Genomic DNA, 21,404 nt, shown 5'->3' with positions numbered 1-21,404 from the left:
ATATATATATATATATATATATATATATATATATATATTGGTACAGAAAAACTGAATGCTGGTAAATCACCTGACAACAACATGTAAAGTTGCCGAATGATGCAGATGATGAAATGAATGATGAAAGCAGATAGAGGAATTTGATAAGCTAACAGTGCTTCTAAAGTCCTGATCATAAAGCACAAGTCTCCACTTGGTGTAGGGAGTATTTTCTAAGTCCAGGGTTTAATGCATGCTGTCTTCAGAAATGCTATATTGCAGCTATCTAAAATTGTACATACTAGCGTTCTAGTCTTAATAAATTCCTTCTGCTTGTGCTGCAGCTGACCGATACATCCTTCTAATTAGTTAACATTAGAAGGATGATTGATGTTAACTAATTAGAAGGATCTAGCCTTCTAATTAGTTAACATTTAATGCCATGTGCTTCTGTATGGATAATCCTGGAAAATGTGTATTTCAAGGTATAAGGCATAAAGTAGGTTAAGTACGCCATGAAGACTAGTAAGGGTGCAATTTCTGAACTGCAACTTCCAACAGCTATTTATTGGCTGTGTCCCTCTTCCCTTTGGAGGCTTTTTCAACTGGTTGCACCCCTGTTATACAAAAGCCACACCCCCTACTGCCATAAATACCTAGAAGTATATGACAAAGATCCCTTTGTTTTACCCAGCTGTAGAGCACATTCTTATCCTAACTGGGAATTCAAACTTTCATCTGCTAAGACACCATGGGTCTGTAATAACAGTGCAAACATTAAAAACACCTGTGCAAGGTAAAAGCATGTCTTTTCCTGTTAGGCATGCGCTGAGATTCTCAGGGGACATCTGTTTAATTACACCCAACAAAATACTTTCTGTCTCCTCACCATTAGACCACAGCAGGTATGAGCCACCTTCCAAAAGTGTTAATGTGCCACGGATGGTTCTGGTTGCACCCTGTCTTTTGCCCATAGATTGCTAGAGGTAGGCACAGGTGACAGCATGACCCTGACAGTTGAAGTATAAGGTTGAACTTTGACACATTCTAATACATTTTCTTTTAAAATGTAGTTCTGGTTGTTATATTTAAGGGACTTTCAGAAAGGATGTGGTATGTGCTGCGCATGCTACTTTCCATATACTGACCATCTGCACTGTCAAAGTTCAACATATTTTAGCTTTCAGAGATAGGGGATGTGGGGCCATCAAGTCATCTCGATGTCGTGTATTTATTCTGTCCAGCTGAACCAGGTGAGTCCAATCTGCACAGTGAATTGGTTTGTGCAGATTGGACTCACCTGGTTCAGTGGCTGGACAGAACAAATACATGACATGACATGACACTTGATGGTTCTACATCCCCCATTTCTGTTAACTTTGACCGTGGCGTGCACAGGATTTCTATTTCGCTGCACCTGCACTTTGTTTTGCTTTGAAGCAGCACTCTTCTGCCCTTGCATTGCAAATGGCAGAGAAAATAATTGATTTCAGATCACAGCAGTGTGCTACTGCGTCCTGTCTGAAAGCCCCTTAGGGTCCATTTCCTGTTAAAGGTGAACTTTGATTAGAGTATCAAGTCCTTTATTTAGTTTCTAACTTTCTAACTTCACTTTCTCTGACTTGCTTCCCTGTATCCGATGAAGAAAATAATTCTCACCTAATAATACTGTCACCATTATGTTTTTCGGTGGAGATATTGAGTTCAGGCTAATGTAATTTGTGGATGCAAAAGAGTTCGATGTGTTCTAATTTTACCAGAGTATCTTCCAAATTTGAACTGCTCACTACATGATCTGTGTCCAGTTGTAAATAGGAGTTCCAATCATTTCTTTCAAACATAACTGTATTTTATTTTAAACACCCTTCAATAAAGGCCAAATTACAATTAAATTAAATTATGGAGCACTAAACAAATATTTTCTTTAACATTTCTGTGCTATAGTTATTCTATGAGTGAATGGATTTTATTTAGAGGCATAAGAAACATAAACCCACATTGAATATAAATGCACAGACCTTTTTACTTCCAGTTAAACAAGATCCACTACATTAAGGCAGAGATGGGAAGTAACAAAGTACAAATACTTCGTCACTGTACTCAAGTAGATTTTTCTGATATTTTTACTTTACTACTTATTTTTATGGCGACTTTTTACTTCTACTCCTTACATTTTTACACAAATATCTGTACTTTCTACTCCTTACATTTTAAAAAATTGGCTCGTTACTTTAGTTTTGAATCATTTCAATGGGGTTACCGTTATTATTTTTTCACGTCATCAGTACCAAATTCAATCTAATTGGATGGGAGTCTACGTTGCATTTGACGCACCACTACAAGATGAATCGACAGATTCGGCGGTATTCATTCACGGCAAATCATTGCAGCTTGGTGGCGGTGGCGTTAGCATAGTAGCATGGACGACGAGATGATTGAAAATGAACACAACGGAGATCTAGTCCTATTGGCAGACATCCATTTAAAATGTAGGCAACGGCATGAAAACAGTGGTTTCTACTTTTACTTTTATACTTTAAGTAAATTTACAAGCCTGTACTTTGTTACTTTTACTTGAGTAAAGAAGTTTAATCAGTACTTCCACTTTTACCAGAGTATTTTTTAACACAAGTATCTGTACTTTTACTCAAGTACGGAAAGTGAGTACTTTTGCCATCTCTGCATTAAGGCTATCATACAAATTCAAATTTTGACACATTAAAGCAATTTCTTGTAGCACGACAAAATGTGAAAGGGTTTAACTACATTTCACAAGGCACTGTGATATTGTAGATGCTAAATTAAAATAATTTAAGTGTTAAAGCTAACTACATTTCACAAGGCACTGTGATATTGTAGATGCTAAATTAAAATAATTTAAGTGTTAAAGCTTTTTTTCTTTTTAGTTTCCTTCCTGCAGATTTGAAAATATATACTTGAAAATCGAGCTTATGCGAAATTAAACTGCTTGTTAAAAGGCTAACATGATTATAGATCCCACAAGATAATCTTTTACACAAAAACATTAATTACTATCTCTACTGGGATTTAAATTCACAATACTCTTTGTCTGAGAAGACAACCTGATTATCATACTATGATGTGTCTTACAAGGTAATATCAATGAGGTGCACATTGATTTTCTTTAGATGGCTGGCATTTCCCCATCCAGGAACATGGCCTTCTTAGTATAACTGCTTCTACATAAGGAAGTATCCAACTGGGCTTAGAGGTTAAACTTCATAAGCTAAGTGGGAGGAATTTCTATCAAAAACCTAAATACACTAAGGTCTGCCTGTGTAGTTAGCTAATTCTTTAACAAATTATATGATTAGTGATTAGGAGCAGGTATGGTGCAGTGCACAGCTAAGCCCCACCTCCATGAGAAAACTGCAGCCAGTAACCAAAAACAGACAAACTTCCCTGCACTTTAAATCTTTAAATTGTATGGAACTTTTAAAAATTTATGAAAAGATGATCAAACAAGTTGACTGATATACTGTAAATGCCTCTTGCCCCTGTGTGGCGTGTTGCATTATAACAAATCTGTGTTGTGTTTAATTTCCATTTTTATGCTTAGTCCTTTTTTTTATTTTTATTTACTGGCCTTATTGCTTTTCGAAATTCTGAGAACTTTAGACATCCGTTTGATGCAGATAGTCAAAATGAGACTGCACAGTCAGGGAAGAGAGTGACATATTTAGCCACTTCTATAAAATGCAAGTGGAAGTAAGATCTTTGAGCCAAGGTGGAACTACCAAATGTACAGCACTTTTAGTAGAACACTTTATTGTGCAACGGGTTCAATGCACCAAACTATCAGCAGATCTAACAGGAAGTATTAAAATGGTCTAAAAAAAACACGTGTTTAAATGAATCTTATACATTGAGATTAGTCATATCTTGACACCAGCACTCAGTGAGCAGTACCCCAAACAGGGAAGCATCTTATCTCTCATGAGCTGCGGCCCATTTAAAAAGCAGTGAGTACTGCTCGCTGTGTAAACGATGCCAATTGCATCGCCCCATGAAAGCAGGATGTGGTTGGGTAAGCACATTACTTTCAAAATAACTCTACAAGTCTTCTGTCTCTCCTTTTATAGTAAAGGCATGACCTATTGCATCATGTGACAGAATCAACAACCAAGTAAAAGTAAATGTTGCATTTTTTATTCTTGGAACAATGATTACAAAAATTCAGCAAAACCACTCAATTTTAATTGTCTTTGTTGTGTCCTCAAACAGCAAAATAAAATGCAATGCTCAGTCAAAGATTTTATCCCTGACAAGTAAAAACAGTACATTCACCTTCTGTTGTTTAAATGGAAAAGTTCAGAATTTTGACTGCAACAAAAACTGCAAGAAACATCCCAAACCATAATACAAAGAGGACCAAGGAGTTTTCATACTTCCTGTACCAGCAGCTCATTACTTTTTGTCAACAGTTTTCCACTGTACTCATAAGTCACTGCATACTCAGATCAAACTTGGGCTACATGCAAAGGGAGACCTCTTGTGACAGAAAAGAGGAAACATAAAATGAAATACCATAAAGACAATGAATGAGAGCAGATTAAAGATTATTACTTTTTATTATAAATAGAACAAAAACTACATAGATCTGTTTTTGTTGACCATGTGAAATTTTCTTTAAATAAAATTATGCCTTACAATATTTTGTGATGTCATTTTATATTTATCCTTGTCAAAGTGAAGATTAAGTAAAACACAAGTAGGGCACATATTAAATTAATTCAATTCAATTCAGTTTATTTATATAGCGCCAATTCACAACACAAGTCATCTCAAGGCACTTTACAGTTCACCAGATCATACAGTCAGTTTGATTCAAAGTTTTCTATTTAAGGAAAACCAGTTGATTGCATTGACTCATTGACTCAAATGCAATCCCTTTTTAGGTTACCGGTAATTTATTTTTTAAATTAACCTTCATATCAATGTAAAGACTACTTTGTTTTGTAAATGTAGAGAGGTTAATACAGGCTTTTCAACAAGAATTGTGTGCTATATTTTTAATGTTAAATGATATACAATGTATCATTAAATTCTGTCTCATATGGCACGAAAAGGAGGAAAATGGTATTCTATAAGATTCCTTTAAACCTAATCTATTCAAAATTTGAATTTTAAAGGAGAAGTCCAGTCATATTCAGGAATCAAGCTTCTGAAAGTACTTTAAATATTAAATTATTACATATTGTTCAATAAATGATAAGTGTTTTTAATTAAGAGTATTTTTTTATTTGCATGTGCTTTACTGGAGGCACCCATTTTTGTCAAAGAACACTACTAGCATTTACTGGTTTGTGACGTCACAGTGCAGTATTGGCTGTTGAGCAAGTCCAAATTCTGTATCTGGTGTTTGTCACAACACACTATCATCCAAGTCATCTTAAAAACATTCTTCTTTTAACTGTTGGCTACATATTACGGTTTTTCTCTGGTCAGAAGTTCAATTGCAAATCCTCCCTCTTTAAGTTGGTAATCCAACAACGAACCTGTGGTGGAGCATGAATCGGAAAGGAGAAACAACACATTTTTATTTTACTTTTACCCGATGTATTACAAGATCCAACTGCCATGCACATGGACACTGTCAGTTTAACTATAGCTCTTGCGAATTTCAATAGTGAGGTCCTCTCGAAATCTTAAATAATTGTTGCTGATTGCAGGCGTGTCTAGTTACGGAAGAGGATTGGAACCACTGAAAAAACAAATAATTACCTGATTTTTTTATTTTATTTCAGTATAATATGAGAAAAAGTCAGAATTCTTACTTTAATTGCAGACTTCTGACTTTTTTTCTCCCAATTCTGACTTTAATCTCAGAATTCTGACTTTTTTCTCAAAAGTCTGACTTTAATCTCTGAATTCTGACTGAATTCTGACAGCTAACAAATATGTTAGCCACAAGCCGTAGCCATAGCTCTCTTGTTTTAATCACCTTTTGCTCTTCCATTAATGAAGTAGCATCACCGGGTACCCCTCGGGCAAGTAAAAAGTCGCCTAAACCCGTCATTTTCCACCAATGTGTTACTGGCCCTCTCAAACAACTCACAGCTGAGTGCTCCCACATCTCTTCCTTCATGGTGCCAGTTTACATTAGGATCTGAAATTCTGAGATTAAATTCAGAATTCTGAGAAAAAAGTTAGAATTCTGAGAAAAAAGTCAAAATTCTGACTTTTTTCCCATATAAAACTGAAACAATATTTAAAAAATCAGTTAACTTTTTTTTTATTTCTTCAGTGGCCCTAATCCTCTTCTGTATCTACTAGTAGCCATTGTTTTTGCCTGACTTTCCCATTGAGAACAGCCTTCAGCTTACCACATCCGCAAGATGTCAGGAGTGAGTTGTTACTATATTTGGGCAAAAATGGCCGAACCTGGAAAATGGCCGAAAATTATTGTTTGTATTTTTTTACTGAATAACACTAAATTCATCAAATCACCACAAACTAATTAGTTTTAGGTATAGATAGGGATCCATTGATTATTTCTTGCTGACTGGACTGACTGGATTGAAAACTGTGCAATATGCTTGGAACTATCTTTTGTTGCAAACATATATGTATATTTGAAACATATAGTGGAAGATTAGGAAAAAAATGCTTTATTTTGAAAACATGTCCTCCCTTTAATCCCCCTAAATGTACTTCCAGATTTGGCTCTACGCAGTGCCATAATAACTTTCCTCTTTATAAAGTCTTTATAAATTTCCTCTGTTCTTTTTTTCCAGACTAATTTGTAGATGGGGCATCAAAACAATTAGCTCATCAGACAACAATGCAGTTTATAAAAGTAAAAAAGGTAAAAGCCTACAGCATTATTTTAACAGAATTTTGAGCTAGATGTTTACTACACTACTGCAGAATCCTAATTTTGGATTTGACTCTCTTTTATGCTTTAGATCAGTGCTCCAATGTGTTATTTATAAACTTCTGTGTTCTTTTTCTGAAATACTTTGTTATTTTTAAATCAGGTTTTAAAAAAACTTCCCATCCAAATAGTTGCAGTTTGGTCTTGTCAGTATGCAAAACGTTTCCCCAAAATCTAAGCATTATTAAAATGTTTTTTTATTGTTTTTTTTTTTTATGTATTCTTTTGATAAAAGAGGGAAGTGGCTCTCTCCCGTCACCAATAGAGCTTCTTCTGAATGATGGTGTGAAAAGTTTTGAAAAACTACTACACCTACTTAGTTTTTTTTTTAAACCTTTCAAAAAGACACTAGGCATCTATTAACTTAAAGTAATTATAACCCACAGTAGCAAAAATGTGCAGTTTTGTATGTACGGGGAATTCCTTTTAGAATCCTCAAATAAAAGACATTATGGAGATGCTCCAGAAGCATAGCAGTTTAAACAAAAATTGTGATGTAAATGTAAATTGTGAGCTGCATTCTTCAGACAGGAACTAAAAGAAACAGCAACAACATCAAAAACAGTTAATCCTGCAGGTCTCAGGGAATCACGAGCCGCTCATTTCTTGAGTGAACAAACAAGTAGGACCAGATGTTGCTGTTTAGAAGGGTGCAAACTCATTAAACACTTTTATGGCTCAACTTTGAATAAACATGTGAGACGACAAAGCTTTATGTGTTACCTCTGAGCAAGACATCAGAGAGTGCTGCAGGGGCTAACAGCACGCCTCTGCATGTTCCTCTGTTTTCTACAAATAGAGGATGCAACTTTCTATGTGCAATTTAAAAAACACAGTGAAGATAAAATATTGGGCAATGCATGTATATAATATTAGCTCTCACTGACTATATGTAGGTTTATATGTGCAAAACTAGATTATTTTTTCTTCCTGTTCCTGCAAGAGCTTCATGCAGACTGGTAATAGATTGGAGTGGTGAAAACCCAAACAAAATCCCCACCCCCACAACTACCTCTGAAAGTCGCCCCCTATCTGTCTCAGAGCAGTATCATTTCACAGAGTCAACCCACCTCCAGAACTTGAGAGGGGATGAAGGGGAAGCAAATTATGGGATACTAAGAGTAGCTGGGGCACAGAAAAAGGACTAAATTACCTTTTTTTTTAAACTCTAGAAAAAGAAGACACGTTTTTGCTCTTAAAATACATGAAATCCAGCGTGCCTTTAGTGGAATCCTCAAATGAGACGTGTTCCTGTTTGAGGAAATTAATAAGAGTGTATCTGAGGCAGGAATAGTTAGAGCTCCCAGGCTGAAGTCAGTCCCTTGGAGGAAACAAAGCAACACGGCTGCTAAGATTTTGAGACATGGAGCCATTTACTTTGATTGGAGCATTTTTCATCCTGCAGAGCATCTCCTTAAGCAGCACAGAAGCTTATAGGTAAGTCAGACTAACAAAACAAAGGGTGTTTGCTGTGTTTCATCTCTAAGATTTCTCACTGATCTAAGCTTTATATGTCCACTTGAAAATAAGTTTCATTAAAAAAAACTGCTTTTACATCTATTATGTATTGAGAATTGTAAAAATGATATTTCTGAAGATTACATTTTTCAAGAGCAGTTTAAAAAGCTGTCCAAGCAAAGAGATGATGAGTGTGTGTCTTCTAAATGTGGAACAGCAACTGTTAATAACCGAAGGGCACCTGTTCCACCGAGGAGCCCCTTCTCCCTGGGCTATTCCTGTTGATTTCTTGTCCAGTCTCAGATTCCTCCTGTCCCACAGGAAGTCTAAGCAGCTTTTTTTCCCCGCACATCTAAAAATCTAAGATATTAACATTTGGTTTTAGGCTTCAAAGTTAAGATCATGAAGATGGAAGGTTCTTCCATTAGATTTAGCTTTCTTTCCTTTTGCTCTATAATTTAATTTGTTGCATATTCAAATTTACATTTATTTAAACTATAATACTTTTCTGCAACATAATGTTTTCTTAAGGTGAGTTATTTTAAGAGTAGTGCTGGCCCCTTCCCAGCAACTGAGAATAGTTTAAGATTAGAAAAGCATTTGACTGTGAAACTCACACAAAGATAAAAGTAAAAAATTAAATTGTGTGGGTTTTAATATTCATTGTGGGAAGTGTCTAATTTGTGCTTTTCTCCATCCAATCAGCTGACTGTTTAGCAACAGGAAGCCTGACTTTTGTCTTTGAATGAGCTAAAGTGTAGACACTTTGTATTAGTGGTTTATTTTTGTGCATTAATGAAGAACAGATGCTGCAGAACCTGCTCTGATGAGGTTCACATCTAAAAAAGGAGAGTTTTCATAAAACTTTCCTCCCTATTTTATAGTGGCTCTTTAAGTAATGATGTTTGATTTTGATAGTTTTAATTTATAAACAAAGCAGGCCATCTATAGTATTAAATTCAAATTATTCATTTAACTGCTTTTTCCACAAAGGCACCATCGACAAGTCCCTAATGGAAGCCAGCCAGGCGTTTGTCGCTATGGAAGTAGACTGGAGTGCTGCTATGGCTGGAAGAAAAACAATAAAGGGCAGTGTGAGGGTAGGAATTCTACATGTCTCAATGGAGAAAAATATTTTACAGATATTTTAGAAATGCATTAATTTTCCTTATTGTTTTGTTGTTGTTGTTTTTTTTTTTTACATCAAGCTGTAATCAAAAACTGTCAATTTTACCGGGATTATATGTGATAGATCCTGACAGGAAGTAATGCATAACTGCAAACTCAGAGCAAAATGTTTCCTAGTTTTTATTATATTTGTTTTCAAGTCTAGTGTAGTCTATTGTTTTGCAACCTTTCACCTTTCGCTTCCAGGAGTGCCTTATATTTATGACATGTGACCCCTACTAAAAAAAACATCACCATAGTGCTATAATAACCATGTTTTACCAAAAAGATACTCTCTTACATTCCTTGTGGCAAGCTACAAACAGTTTCATGTTTATTTCTTTCAATCAGAGCAAATTTATCTTTGTCTCTCCTTAAAAAAGACCATATTTGCAGAACTGGTGGGTTTCCTTTTTTTTCCCAAATGATCAGAGGATCTTTGCAGCTTCTGCAGAGTTATACTTGCTTTTATGAACAGCTGTTTGGTATAATTCTCCATGGCAATTCATTTTAGGTTGATGACAATGTCATGGTAAGTTTGGGCTTCAGACATATCTACATTAACTTCATAATGCGTACACTTCCACTGTTACCTAACTTCTGAGAATAATTTGTTACAACGAATCTTAGTAATGTCAGAGTAAAGGGGCATGAATGCAGATGCAAGATACACTCTGTATTCATGAATAGTTTAATGGTTGGTCTATCACTCAAAAAACATTGAAGTTTATTTTTGTAACAGGAAAAAATAATGAATGAATGAAGGGATTTAAATACTTTAACAAGATATTGTAAAAATACTGCCTCTGATTCTCCCCAACGCTGTTCTTTCTATCAACATTCCTCGAACCCCAAAATCTGAAAGGAAATGCCTTTATAATAGAAGTGTGTGGTTTTGTGTGCAGTCCACCACTAATATGTCTGGTGTATTGTGGTATTTTTCTCCATTTCAAATGCTCTACCAGCTCAGTGCGAGCACGGCTGCAAGCATGGAGAGTGTGTTGGCCCAAACAAATGCAAGTGTTTTCCTGGATACACCGGGAAAATGTGTAATCAAGGTGGGTATTCCACATCGACGAAGAAGGACATGAGGGGGGATTAGAATCATTTAACTTCTAGTTGTTCATTTGTTTTCACTCTGTTTCAGCAAAGTTGGTTAATTTTATCATTTTGGGACTTTCTTAGATTTGAATGAGTGTGGCCTAAAACCCCGTCCCTGTGAGCATCGTTGCATGAACACTCACGGTAGTTACAAGTGCTACTGTCTGAACGGATACATGCTAATGTCCGATGGATCATGTGCCAGTGAGTTCAACTATTGTTACTTTAACTCTAAAGTAGAAGTCAGAATGTAAACCTGAGTTTCTTAATCATATTTATGCACATAGATTCCAGGACGTGCTCTCTTGCCCATTGTCAGTATGGATGTGAGGAAGTAGAGGGGGAGATCCGTTGCCTCTGTCCATCTGCAGGCCTTCAACTGGGCCAAGATGAGAGAACTTGTGTAGGTGAGCAGCCATGCTAAGGATAACGCACTGTCTTTTTGAACTAAAAAGGAATATTAAAAAAGAATGACTTTACCTTCTGATCTCTCATAGCTAAATTCTTCTTTTCATGGATGAAGTGAATTTTAATGTCAGGCTTATAAATCAAACACAGTTCAGTTTTATCTGCTCTATAAAATATGTTTGAGTTGTGACTAAGCCAGACCACTCACAGACCACAGAGTTTTAAACAGAACTATTCCTTCACCAATTTTCATGATTTCCTCTGATCGAACACTTTCAACAGTAACTGACAACAAAAGCAGGCTTTTACTTTGAAAGTATGCCAAAAGCCAATGGAGCCCAGATGTGCTGAATAGAACATACTGACCCTGTATTCTACACTGAATTTTAGCTTTGGTTGCATGAAGACTTTCTCACTAGCATCAACAAACCCAAATTTTTGGTTGTTAACCACAGATTGAGGCATTTAAAATAATGGACTCAAGCACAACTAAATAAAGATTAAAAGTAGGTGAATTATTTACATATAGGTGAGGAGATTAAAAACATACAGTAGAACAAACAGAAGTGGAAATGTACCATGCAGAATCCCAGAAAGTACCTAGCTGGCCAAAAGAGTAACATATAATGGCTTAAAAAAAACAGCAAATTGGGATTCAGAAAGTCCGACAGACATAGGGGTGGCTTTAGTTCTTCCCAGTATTAAAAATTCATAACTATAGAAATATTTAGGAAATGTCATTTATGACTACTAGTGTTGTGCCAGTTCACCCTTAATAAAAGATAGTCCATTAGTTTTTAATCCAGTTAATACGCTCACAGACTTTCCTGACTGGATGCCACCCTGGGCAGTAACAACTTCTATCAAACATTGGTCATAACTGAAAACACTATTGTAGATTGTTGCTTTGCAGATACTTAGGATTTTTGAACACGAACAAACACTTCCCCAAAAGTCTTCGACTCTGTCAGTTAACATACTGTAATATTTTCACAAAATCTTGAGGATTAGCAAGATGTGTGTGTTTTATTTTAGTATGAATATAAATAGGCATTTTTGTTCTTGTTGATCAGCAATAGTTTACCTTGATATGTGCCTCAGTTGCTTCTCTTTCTCCAAGTCCTTTCTAATATTTCAATCATTAACATGACCTTAAATATGACAGATGAGGCCTGCAGTGCTTTGGGATACTGTTCAGGTTTTCATGTTCCCCTAGATGATTTGTCACTTTCTGGATTTTTTTCCGTTCAAAAACCTTTTAATCAGGTTTGTAGTGGATGAATGTTGAAATTTAGCCAACTTCATGTTGTCAGACAGGTTCTATGTTAAGCAGTGGCTTCATTTTACCAGGCGGTTAGTGTGAGGATTCGAGTTTTTGATAAACTTTTTCCCTTAGTGAATAAAATCCGCAATTAAAAACAGCATTTTGTACTTACACAGTTTTTATTTGACTTATTTAAATGTAATGATTGTGAAAATATTTTTTACAAGTTAGCTACAAATGAGGAATTAACAAAAATAATCCGTTATTAATTTTAGTATTCAGTTCTTAACTTTCAAAAAAAAAAAAGATGTTAATAAATATTTCCCTATATGAAAAATATAATGTCATATTTAACTTCTCTTCAGATATTGATGAATGCATAACTGGGAAGACTGTCTGCCCATACAATAGACAATGTGTGAACACCTTTGGCAGCTACTACTGCAAGTGCCAGGATGGCTTTGATCTAAAATATGTCAACGGCAAATATGACTGTGTAGGTGAGTCTACTTGGTATTTTGAAGGCAAATTGATTAGTTGCAGTGATACCTTTGAAAGTACAAGCAGTTTTTTTTATTGTAGATCTCGACGAGTGTGAAGATGAAACCCACAAGTGCAGCCAGCATGCTGTTTGCCTAAACACTCCTGGATCCTACAGGTGTCGGTGCAAACCTGGCTTCAGAGGCAATGGTTTTGAGTGTTCGGGTGAGGCAATTTTTGGAAACAATTACTTTATAAGTAGATTTTAAGTGGATGAAAGTAAGAAGCAAAAAAGTGGAGACTTTTCCAGATGAATTTAATGAGTCATAATGATCAAAAGTAATTTTACAGCTGCATATTTCATGTGGACCTTTTAACCATCACTGAGTAGCAGCACAGCCAAGGTTTGTTTCCTCTTTTTGGGCTGCAGTCTACATTTAAAGACTAAAACAGACCCAGATTGAAAACACACATGTGCAAATAGGAACCTGAATTGGCACTAGCTCATTGTGGGGAAGATGAAAAGGAAAGACAGAGCTTTGCTCTTTGAAAAAAAGAGTCTCGGACAGACGTATATGCACAAATGAAGATGCCTTTATTTTTTATAGCCAAGCCATTTTATCAGAGGTCATGGGATGGAGACAAAGGCAGTGCAGATGATTCCCTTAATGGTGAGATTATGTGAAATATAGCTTCAGCTGTTCTCTCCTGCCTTGCCTTTTTGTTATGTTGGCTTACCTCATCTTTGTCTCTCTCACAGCTGGAAATGTGTAGCACTTAGTAGTCACTGCTTGAAAGGTCCAGCATGACAGAGCTTGTTTGATAAATCGCTACTGCGTTTAAAGCACTAATTTAAATTTTGTGTTCATTAATTTATTTTGTAGCCTCTTTTTATTTGCATGCAGGCTTTGCATTCTTCATTTTGTTCTGCTTTTCTAGAAAAGTGACTTTTTTTATGACTAATATCCAAGGAAGCAGTAAACAACTACAGCAGGTGGAGAACACATATATACAACAAACAGGTCCTGGTAAAATACTAATCCTTAACTGCAGATCCATGTGTCTCTACTGGTTCGTTTCCTGTGTGCAGCCATCCCAGACTCCCAGGTGAGGCCAGAGATTCTGGGAGGTACGTTTAGCAACAAGGACATAAAAAACACCATACCAGAAGCAGTCGTGACGCCATCCCCTAAGGTCCTCCATCAACCTTTCGACTACGACGGAGAAATCTATGTTGGGACCCCAAAGGAGGAAGCACAAGAGGAATTTCCTGAGGAGAAGGGAGAGGAGGAAGGGGAAGAAAACCAGCTCAATCCAAGAGGAGATGTTTTCAGTGAGTACCTTTCTCTTGGTTGTCCTATAATAAATCAGAGTGACCGGCAGCTGAAATAAACATCAGGTCAAAATGAGTAAAGAAGCAGCAAAGGGGATTGAGGCCTCAGATGACACCTTTCATATCAAGACAGTCCTATTGCCATTTTGCTATGATATTATATAGTGCCTGGTGGCCCTCAGCTGAAATCTTTGCCATGGTCATTTCTGCATTGAGGTTGTATCGTTGGTGTATCCCACCTTTTACAGTCCAGCCCCAAGTACTCCAGCAAGAATTAAGCTGACATAAATGATTAATGCACCAATTTAAAGTGGTCCATAATTGTAAGGTGGAGTGGAAATTATATGTTGTTTTACAAATATAAACATGAGACTTTTTGTCATCTACTTGGATTTAGCAAACACAAGTCAATGCTTTCTCTCCCAGGTGTCCCTCTTTACAATTGCATCTTCAAATATTTTGGAATATCCTGCTACTAGCTTTATTCACATAGACACAAAAGTTGGACCCATTGTGCTGTATAAACTTGGCTTTATTTTGGGGAAAAATAATCTTTCAAAATAATTCAGACCCAAGTATCACAGAAGGCACTGTGAGGATTATTAGGCGACTACATGAAGGTTATTGATAACCGGCGTTTACTGTGGGGTTTAAACACCTTTGCAAAGTTCTTCATACGATTTTACACTTAAATGTAGCCTGTTTGCAATAAGTTTTGCATTACGCTTTGCAAAATAGATACATTTATAAAAAAAAAAAATAACAGGATAAGAAACAAAGTAGAGATGAAAACAGGAACCTGCTGTTTATCAGATGCACAGAGCAAAGAGTTCATGTTGTAGAATTTATTTTTCTCAGAAACCCGATAACTGAGGTTCCCTTTCCCCGCCTTCTTTAATCTTTGTTAAAACACAAGTCTCAGCGTTAAACCTAAGATAGCAAGAGAAGACAAGCCCCAAGACATCCATCACCTCCGGGGAGGAATTTTTTACTCTTTTGGCATGTGCAAGCCCAAGGATACAACTCATCCTGTTCATGCTTTTTAGCAGTGGGGGGCAGGAAGGAGAAAGGAGGTTGCAAAGCCCCTCAAGCCTTTTATTATGTTTCCTTCAAACAGCTGTTGTGCTAAAAGACTTGCCTCCCCAGTCATCAGCACTGGAGGCTTTTCTAACACCAGCCCGACTCTGAGCCAAGGAGGTTCAATAACCCCTGTTGTCACTTGTTTGAGTCTCAAAGGACTACTTTTCATGGGGGTCTGGTATGCTGCAGCAGCTTTAAAATTCTTGGGGTGGGGGTTGAAGCTACATTTCAAGACAGTATAGTAAAAGGATGGCAGGTCTGTACCCCTTCTACCAATAATATCATCAAAACGTTGATTTGAGAAACATCTGCCTGGGTAACTTTACTTATTTTGATGAATGATTTGAATAAATCTTGTTTTGAGAGCTGCTTCGTCTTCTGTTCACAACTTCTCTACAATGCAGTTTTTGATTACATGATTTTTATTAGCCACCAAATAGGTTATAGCAAAAAGTTGCACATACAACTGAAAGAAAGAAAGAGCTCATTTTAAAACATGCCCGACTCCACATGGGCTCAATGTTTAATCTCCCTATTCTCAGCAACAAGCAGGGGGCATTTATAGTCATCAACTGTCCATTCGCTGCACAAGAATAAAAGCAAAAGCTCAAGACTAGGAAGCTTTAATGGCCACTTGAAAATGTAAACATGGTTCATGAGCAAAAAAATTATTGGTGCAGTGCTAAAAGGCCAGTTAATGCAAATAAAATACTATTCAACCAAATAGAATTAACCTTTTCATAACACAAGGACCCAAATTTGGGTCCTCAGCACTCGCCCCAAGATGGTTTTTAGACCTGTAACATATTCTCTGGGGTCTTGCCTTTATTTTGATACCAAAACAATTAAAATAAACTCTGTAGTTCTTGAGATATATTCATTTCATTTTGGGCATGTTATTTTCAAGCATATTTCTCGAAAACAGGCCTAGTGTCCAAGAGGTTAAAAAGATAAAAACCTGTTGAGGGTTTGTCTCCATCCCATGACCTCTGAGGAAAAAAGACAGTAAAAAAAAAAAAAAAACACTAGACTGCAGTTATAAGCATGGAAGGAGCAATATGGGGGACCAGGGGTGGCCCGTGATGGCCACCCTTATTGGGTGATTTTGTCTGAACATAATTCCCAAGCAGTTCCTCTCTAAAACAGAAGGTGGCAGCAGCAATACTCTTATGTTCAATGTTCTAACAAATTTACAATTTTAATTGTTCGTATATTATAAATGAACTAACAACAAAAAAATACAGTAGTTAATTACTCGTCATCAATAAACTAACATTAAAGATGATACACACAGGGGTAATGGTCTTTTCAGAACCAATTTTTGAGTTTTTTGGCAAAAAAATTTATTTGTCTCTGCAAGTCATCTAGGAGTCTTCTATGAAATTAGAGGTTAATAACAAATAAATCCAATTAATGTAGGTATTAGTATATGTAATTAGTATATGTAATTATTAGTATATGTAATTATTAATATTAATGCAAATGGTTATTGATAAACAAACAGTGGACCTTTTTTTCTGGTAATACATAGAAACAACAAGAGAAAAGCTGTGCCACTGATCATAAGTGCTCCTGTTTGTTTGTACCATTTTAAAAATTATGAAGTTATGTTTTTGTCAACTTTAAAATGAAAAGAAAGACCTGGAAAGGTTGAAAAGGAGTTATAGTATAAGGTAATGAAAGCATGGATCAGTGTCTTCAAGTGTTTTTTTTTTAGGTTGGGCTTAATTTCTTACAGCCTCCTTAAATTAACAAAAAAGTGCTTTATATCAGTCTACATATTTTTCATAATTTGGAAATCTCTGCCTAAAAATTATCCCACAGTATTTTTATTTTTTTCCCATCTTATCTAAATTCAGTCTCAGAGGACTTTGAGTCAGTGTTTGGACCCAACACAGAAGTCAAAGAAATCTACATTGAATCACCACAGGAAGGTAATTAAATACATGTTTTAAATGTCATTAAAATGTCTTTGTAGGTGGCTAATACTCAAAGTGTAAAACTGTTTTCTTTTTTCCCCAACCAGAATATTTCTTGGACTGCAACTTCGACCAAGGAGCATGTGAATGGGTCCAAGACAAAACTGATGACATGGACTGGACTGTGGCCTACCATGATAATGGTAACAAAATTATGCTTCAAAATCTTTTTTATGTCATTTTAGATACAGCTACTAATATACTATTCAATCCTCCCAGATGGCAAGTACTACATGGCTTTGAGTGGGCTGATAGGTGGCAGAGAAGATGTAGCTAAGCTGAAATTGCTGCTCAGTGACCGAGCCCAGTATGGCAGCTTCTGCCTCACCTTTGACTATCGGGTGGTGGGTCATGATGTGGGCTCGCTCAGGGTGCTGCTGGACAACAATGCTTACCCTGTGTGGGAACAGAGCCAAAGCAAAAACCAGGGCTGGCAGACTGAACTCCTTACTGTGGCCTGGAGAGAGGAGGCTCCGCAGTCTGTGAGTCATTTTTCTTAATGGGATGAATTTTTCCTTTAGGGGTTGTCTAATAACAGATTTGTTTTGAAAATATTTATTTTACTGCAATTGGTGTAGTTTTCAAAATAGGTTTAATTGACTGTTATTTTAAGACATACATTCCACATGGGACTGTATAATACAATGGTTCCATCTGAATGTCTTTCAGATCATCTTTGAAGCTCAGCGTGGGAAAGGCATTGGAGGTGAAATAGGGTTGGATAATGTTGTGCTGACATCAGGACACTGTCAAGAAGATATAAATCCAATCTTTTAGGAATCAAACATCTGCTCATTGAGCTTAATTATGGATGCATGCAAGTTTGCTTTCACACCACCTGTTACGTTATTCTGATTCAGCTAAATTCTTTATTCTCAGTTAATAATTACTCTAAATAAAACCCAGATGACTCATATCTCAGGAAAAGATGGAAGAGCTAAGTTCTTAAGTTCTGTTTATGGCTTCGCATTTATTTCAAAACGCTTGTGGCAAAATAAACATACTTGCATGTTTGTTAAAGTACTTCTGCACATGGTTTATCTACCACCACACAACAAAATCACATATGCGTGAGAAACGGACGCTCAGAGAGGAGAAAATTGTTCCCTGCGCGTACCAGCTTCTTCCCGCCCCTTCCGCAGACAATCTGCTGCACCTCTCCGAAATTGTAGGTGACCGCAGACAGTGCCGCAGATAGGAGGCCTCTGATTGGTCAAATCTACATCAGATCTACTCATGCATATTTCCCGTTTGGTAGCTTACCAGCTTGTTTTGTTTGTATGATGGCCATTGCGGAAAACAACTTGTGAAGATGGACCAGCGAGAAGAGCGAGGTGCACGAGAATGCTGGGACCCTTTTTCCACCTGGATACCCGCATTTTTTTCGCCCTCATTGTCCCTCCGTTATCGGAAAAACTTGCCCCAACTTCCTCACCTCCTCGGCCGTATCTAGACCTACACCTAGTTTGTGATTGTCCCTCTTGCATTGTGGCGTGGAATTACATAACGCAGACCACGCTTCAAAATTGAGCATAAATCAAAAATGTCTGCATCATACCTGCAACAAGCTCACTGCGACACACTGCTGTGGGAGTATAACCAGCCCTTAAGCCTCCTCCTGATTAGGCCTTGCAGACACGATCACACTGGAAGCAGTTTCAGGAAGACAACGGCTGGAGATGGTACAGTGACGGAGGCTTCTTCAACGTTTGTGGTAGGTGGGGTAAGTGTCGGTTAAAGGCTTCCTGACACTACTTCCCTTATGATTGTTTTTGCAAAGCCCAATCAGGAGGAGGCTATCCTTGAGCGTGGCCACTGGATAGAAAATCATGCGCTCCGTGAGATCCCAAGCATGACCCTGAGAAGGCGTGGGAGGAGCGGGCGTGTGCGGAGAGTGATTTTCTCCTCTCGAAGCGACAGTGTCTCTCGCATGTGTGATTTTGTTGTGCTGTGGTAGATAAGAAATAGTTTAAGATACATGCGAGTATGTTATTTTTACTCACGGGCGTTTTGAAATAAATTGTGACGCAATTCCTCTTAAGCAGTATTGTACTGCCGTTATGTTTGTGACATTAGATTGCTGAAGCAAACTACATAAAATACAAAATGTAATGTGAATCAAAGGTTAAATAAGTTACATTTTTGAAGGCTGTTTTGTGAAAAATAGGTATATATTGCCAAAAGTGTATTAAATTTGTGGTGAATGCTTATATTAAACATGTTTTTTCTAATGCCGGTAAATATTATTCCTTTTAATTAATATTGACCAATATGGATGCTATTATTAGAAACCTTATAGAAATATATTCATGCCTTTTAATGTCAGCATTTCTGTTTAATATTTTGTATTGGTTATCTAAATCATTTTATATGAGTACAAAACAAAATGTAAAGGCTTCCAACTACCTCGAGAAAGTCAGTTTTAAAGCGAAACACAGCAAGACTTGTACTTTGTTATTTTGCTGGATTTTGTGATTTAAACAAAGAAAAAAAACTGAACCAATGGCTCTGCAGTTTTTTCATATATAATTATAAATTGAAAATGATAAGTTTGAAGATAGAAAAATGCAGCACAAAGGGTCCCATGAAGTTGGTATTGCAGATAGGGAAGTCAGGGGATGCCACTTTAAAGGAACAGTCCGATCAGTAAGGAATATCAATGGATCATTTTCTATACCTCCAGCTAATATGTTCTGGGTAATTTAATGAATATAGCTTTAATCAGTAAAAAAAGAAAAATAACAACTTTTGTTGCAATCAATGAGACTGGGACTGGCCATTTTTGCCCAAATATAGTAACACCTCACTCCTGACATCTTCCGGCAGTGACGTCACGGTGCGTTAAGCCAAAGTCCATTCTCCTTGCTTTACAAGCAAAATCAATAAGAACTACTAGACAAATCTGCAATCAACAACAATTATTTAAGATTTTTGAGAGGACTTCACCATTGAAATTTGCAAGAGCTATTGTTTAAGTGACAATGCCCACGCCCATGGCAGTTGGATGTTGTAATACGTCGGATAAAAGTGAAAAAAAATATATATTTATTTCACCTTTCTAATTCATGATCCTACACAGATGGGTTTATCATTGAATTGCCAACTTGAAGAGGGAGAATTTGCCATCAAACTTTGTGGCCAGAGAAAAAACACGTAATATTTAGCCAACATTTTGAAGAAGGATGTTTTCAAGATGACTTTGATAAAAGCGTGTTGTTACAAACACCAGATACGGCATTGGGACTTGCTCAACAGCCGATACCGCGCCTTGACGTCACAAACCAGTAGGTGGTAGTAGTGCTCTTTGACAAACATGGATGTCTGCAGTAAAGCACATTCAAATGAAACTACTCTTAATTAAAAACACTTTTGAACACTATTGAACATTATGTAATAATTTCATATTTAAAGTATATCTGAATATGACCAGACTTCTCCTTTAAATATACCTGCATGACGATTCTATATACCTACATAAATGTACATACTATCCACAGTCAAGGTGCTCTTGTTATGTTTTATCTATCAGCCACAGTATTGTAACTTGTTATAAACTTGTATTTCTGATGTAATTAACCTGATGTGAAATTATATTATTTATCAAATCCCCGATTGGTTTACAGGAACAGTGTTTTGTAAAGGACTCTTACCCATGAATCTGTTCTACATTTTATATAGTTTCTACCAAACCTTTCAGCATTTTTCACTAGAATTGGATGCACTACAGCAACACTAAGTAGTAAATAGTCTTAAACTGAAAGAAAAGTGATACATAGTTTTAAATATGCTTATCTTAAAAAGCTTAAGGTTTATTAGATTGGTTGCAGTGTTTATGAAACATCTTATGGTAGATTTACAAACGGCTTTATATCTAAAGTTTGATCAGTCATTGAAATGGATGTTATGTGTTTTGCTTTAAACAACTCCAATGTGGCCATGTAGTTAGGGTTGTGGTCCCATTGGAAGTGTAAATTTTCAATTTCAACTCTTTGCAGCTTCTAACAGGCTGTCTTCCAGGATCCATCCTTATTTAGCTCCATTTATCTTTCTATCAAATAATCAGTGGCAAAAAGCAACATTTATAGCATAATCCTTTTTCCAACTTTTTGAACGATGGGGATGTTTTGTTCATGGTTTTAGTTTTCTGACACACAATGCTTTCTATGTAGGCCAAAAAATGTATTCTTCTTCTCATCTAACCAGCATGTCTTCCACAAATGTACTCTACATCACTTTCAGCTAACATTACACCAGACT

At 36.6% G+C, this 21,404-nt stretch overlaps 1 protein-coding gene across 2 annotated transcripts; it reads left to right on the top strand.

The window, feature by feature from the left end:
• The first annotated feature begins 7,932 nt into the window (after positions 1-7,932).
• egfl6 (EGF-like-domain, multiple 6) lies at positions 7,933-17,938 on the top strand. 2 transcript variants are annotated; one of them, XM_015390794.1, is made up of 13 exons: positions 7,934-8,314; positions 9,329-9,435; positions 10,468-10,560; positions 10,688-10,807; positions 10,891-11,010; positions 12,641-12,775; positions 12,858-12,980; positions 13,364-13,426; positions 13,846-14,088; positions 17,028-17,102; positions 17,195-17,290; positions 17,367-17,629; positions 17,817-17,938. In XM_015390794.1, the coding sequence occupies exons 1-13, from the start codon at positions 8,241-8,243 to the stop codon at positions 17,922-17,924; spliced, it is 1,620 nt and encodes a 539-aa protein (XP_015246280.1). In that variant the 5' UTR covers positions 7,934-8,240; the 3' UTR covers positions 17,925-17,938. The 2 variants fall into 2 exon arrangements, with proteins under 2 accessions (XP_015246281.1, XP_015246280.1); XM_015390795.1 differs by lacking the exon at positions 13,364-13,426 and having other exon boundaries at positions 7,933-8,314.
• The last annotated feature ends 3,466 nt before the right edge of the window (positions 17,939-21,404 follow it).

This window comes from Cyprinodon variegatus, unplaced genomic scaffold (assembly GCF_000732505.1).
Source record: "Cyprinodon variegatus isolate N-32 unplaced genomic scaffold, C_variegatus-1.0 Scaffold513, whole genome shotgun sequence".
Lineage (NCBI taxonomy): Eukaryota > Metazoa > Chordata > Actinopteri > Cyprinodontiformes > Cyprinodontidae > Cyprinodon > Cyprinodon variegatus.
This window is presented reverse-complemented; position numbering and strand designations above follow the sequence as displayed.